The sequence below is a fragment of the Cornus florida genome, unplaced genomic scaffold (genome assembly GCF_030987335.1).
Source record: "Cornus florida cultivar Cherokee Brave unplaced genomic scaffold, ASM3098733v1 CherokeeBrave_3.0.0_Hap2_Chr02, whole genome shotgun sequence".
NCBI lineage: Eukaryota > Viridiplantae > Streptophyta > Magnoliopsida > Cornales > Cornaceae > Cornus > Cornus florida.
Genome location: NW_026775572.1, coordinates 8,530,302 through 8,533,594, shown reverse-complemented (window position 1 = coordinate 8,533,594; position 3,293 = coordinate 8,530,302). Strand labels below are relative to the sequence as shown.

General features: G+C 35.5%; 1 protein-coding gene across 1 annotated transcript; it reads left to right on the top strand.

Annotated features, from left to right (window-relative positions):
- The first annotated feature begins 494 nt into the window (after positions 1 to 494).
- On the top strand, positions 495 to 2,165 carry LOC132295620 (putative F-box protein At1g47730). The gene has a single exon (XM_059793929.1). The coding sequence runs from the start codon at positions 495 to 497 to the stop codon at positions 2,163 to 2,165; it is 1,671 nt and encodes a 556-aa protein (XP_059649912.1).
- Positions 2,166 to 3,293: the final 1,128 nt, after the last annotated feature.

The following is a 3,293-nucleotide window of genomic DNA, read 5'->3' as shown; positions in this document are numbered from 1 at the left end:
ACGACTAAAGATCTAGGTGTACAATACCCGAGACACTGTAAACCTCCTCAGCCGACTAACCAAAATCATTGATACATACTGGACCCACCTCACAGAAAACTTTCCTAATACATATCACAAAAGCGTCATGTGACATTTATTTTGATAATTAATAGAAAACTCATCGTTCCTCATTCATAGACTCCTTTCAATAGTGGATCTTCGTTGATCACCATAAATAAATAAATGGTTTCCTTATAGTCAGGTTAGTTTCCTTACACTGTTAGGGTTATTATTATTATTCTAAATACATGTTATAAATAAATAAATGGTTTCCTTATGAATTAGTTTCCTTAGTGTTAGTTTCCTTACACTGTTAGGGTTATTATTATTATTATAAATACATGCTATGGGATATTTTTATTTTGTGGTTAACTTATTACTGCTACCTCCATTATTGATATTGATTTGAAACACGTTCAGAATAGAGACTCTTGTCTTTATCAATTACTGAGATGGGAAGCAGAAACAGCGACAACAAAAGCAAGGGCAACGACAACAGCAACTCGAATTGGTTGCCTATAGATATCATCTATGACATACTAAGAAGAGTACCTGCTGAATCACTTGTTAGATTCAAACTGGTATGTAAGTTGTGGAAAACCATCATCTCTAATCCTAAATTTATCAGCTCTCATCTTCACATATGGAAATCCAAGCCCTCGTTCATCTTCTCAGCAGATTTCTGTTTACGTCCCGATCGCTTGCTTCTTTCGGATCTTCAAGACAAAGACTCGACAGATTTTCCTGTACGTTTCCCCCAAGCTTATGATGAAATTGTTGCCTCTACTGATGGTTTATTACTTCTTAAATGTTTTCTTGTTCATTCGGAAGCAAGGCTGTGTGTTCATAATCCTGTTACTGGTAGTAAAAAAAAATTACCACTAAATCCAAATCACATAAATCATAATGGTTCCTGTTCTTATTGGATAGTACATGATGCTTCAATTCAAAAATATAAAGTGGTGGTTTTTATTGATCATGATGGAGATCTTAATGTCCAAAATGAGATGGGCATAATTACTGTAGACAATGATGGAGATAAGAGATGGAGGAAATTGATCAGTCCATCGGCATTTTGCCTGGGTGTTGCTTTCCAGGTCATCACTGTGAATGGGATATTGCATTGGTTAGCATTCACTTCTGATATTATGAATTGTCTTTTTAATCCTGATCTTCAAGTGGCTTTTGTACAATCAATGGACATTGCTAAAGAGGAATTTAGGCAAGGAATAAGCTTGCCATGTCAACCAAAAATAGATTATGATGATTTCCGATATGTCCGACTGATAAATTGCAACTTGTTGGAGATGAAGGGATCGATCTGCTTCTCAAACCCGGCCACTGATACAGAATTAGAGTTATGGATATTGGAGGATTTGGATAATCATATTTGGGCTATGAAACATAAAATATGTCTTCTTTCAATTGTTGATAAGCCTAATGGTCTTGCAAGTTTTTTAGTGACTGATTCATTTTACACAATTCAAATGATAGGGAATCACGGATTGATGATCTTCGTTGAAGATTCAAATTCTCCTTATTTAGAACGAATGCGCTGGTACTTGTATGACTTGAGGAGCCACGAGTTTAAAGCTATTGTCAATAGGTCTGCTGAAGCAAAAAGATGTTATTTTTATTCAGGTCTGCAGATTACTCATGTCAAAAGTCTAGTCAGTTGGAATATCCTAGAGGAGAATTGGAATGGTGTTACTATTGCTTCCAACCTTGCCTATTTTTTGAAACCAGCAGCTTTGTGTTATCCAGAGGTTTTCAGATCTTTATGCCCCCGCCATGACTTAATTAAGCGTTTTGCCTTTGAATGCATTGGGAGAGTTCTGCAAATCTTTCATGGGCTGGCCAATGGTGGTAAATATGAAGAGTCTTTGTTGTTAGAAGCAGAGGAGTTGGTGGATAATTTGAAGGGTGCTAGAGTCGATGTTGATTGGCTCGAGGAGCGATTGAGCATTCAACGGAAAATGATGGCGGCTAAGGACAAGATGACAAAATATGGAGCTCTTTTGAAGGCAACTCAGGATAAATATAATAGGTTACAGGACCGTTACCGTTTTTCTGAGATAGAGTCGGAAGTAAGCAAATTAATTGACTACTTGCAATTGATATGATGATTATGCTGAGTTAGAGTTTGTAATTGATATGATGATTATGCTGAGTTAGAGTTTGAAGTAACCAAACTAATTGACTATTAGTAAATGATATGTTTGATGCTTTGTTATATATAGAAAACATGTATCACAGTGAGCCTGGGCAGGGGCTATTGTCGTGTCTTAGAATCCGCACATTTCTGGTGCTGTTTTGTGATGCAGTTTTGAGCCAAGAATTTCCATTTTTGTTTTGAACTGAATTATGAAATATTTCTTTTTTCTTATCTATTCAACATACACATTTAAAAACAGGTCTTGCTTCAAAGGTTGATGATTATCTTTTTTCTATTACCAAGGTAAATGAGGTCTTCTGTGAAACTAATGAAGTTAACCAACTTCACCCATGTCAAACGAATAGTTGATTGGAATTTAAAGTGTTTCTGGTGTTACTATAATCGAAGTCAGTAACTCAAAGTTGTGTTTGCCAGTCATTCTTTATGGTAGTAATTGTTTCCAATAGTGTATATATCGTACCTACAACACCTGATTTTTACTGTAATTAATTGCATTGACAACCCGAACAAGTTTTCTGCCTCTGGGTTACAACAATTGATATATCAATAGAATTCGGCATACTGATTCAAAGAGAAACAGTTCCAAGAGTGACGCGAATGGGCTGATCAGAGGGTGAAGCTGAAAGTGGTGGGCTCTGAGGTTGAGAGAGCCATCGACCAGAGGTTATTACTTAATTGGTCGATTTCGAATAAACTTAAATCAAGTGGATTAAATAATTTGAACAAATTTAGAAAGAAATTTGGTAACTCGAATGTCTGAAAATCTCATGAATTTTTATATCATTTCATTCAAATATGATTTATGACAGAGAATTTCAAATACTAGTTAATATGGTTATTGCTTTGAATTTTCCCTTTTAACTCTTACACTTGTAAACTTGCTATGATTGATCCTTTGGGACTACTCTAGACAACTTTTTCAATAATTCCTCGGTACAAGTGGAACCCGGTACTTACATGTGCCCTCGGAGTGAATTATTTGAATGTGTTCAGAGTGAATTATGCGAATATTCTAAGAGGCACAACATCGGCATTATAAGTTAAAAAAAATAGTTTTTAATAATTTCCAAGGTTA

Bases quoted from the DNA above. Each gene is read 5' to 3' on its own strand.
- LOC132295620 (XM_059793929.1), top strand. From the start codon at position 495: ATGGGAAGCAGAAACAGCGACAACAAAAGCAAGGGCAACGACAACAGC.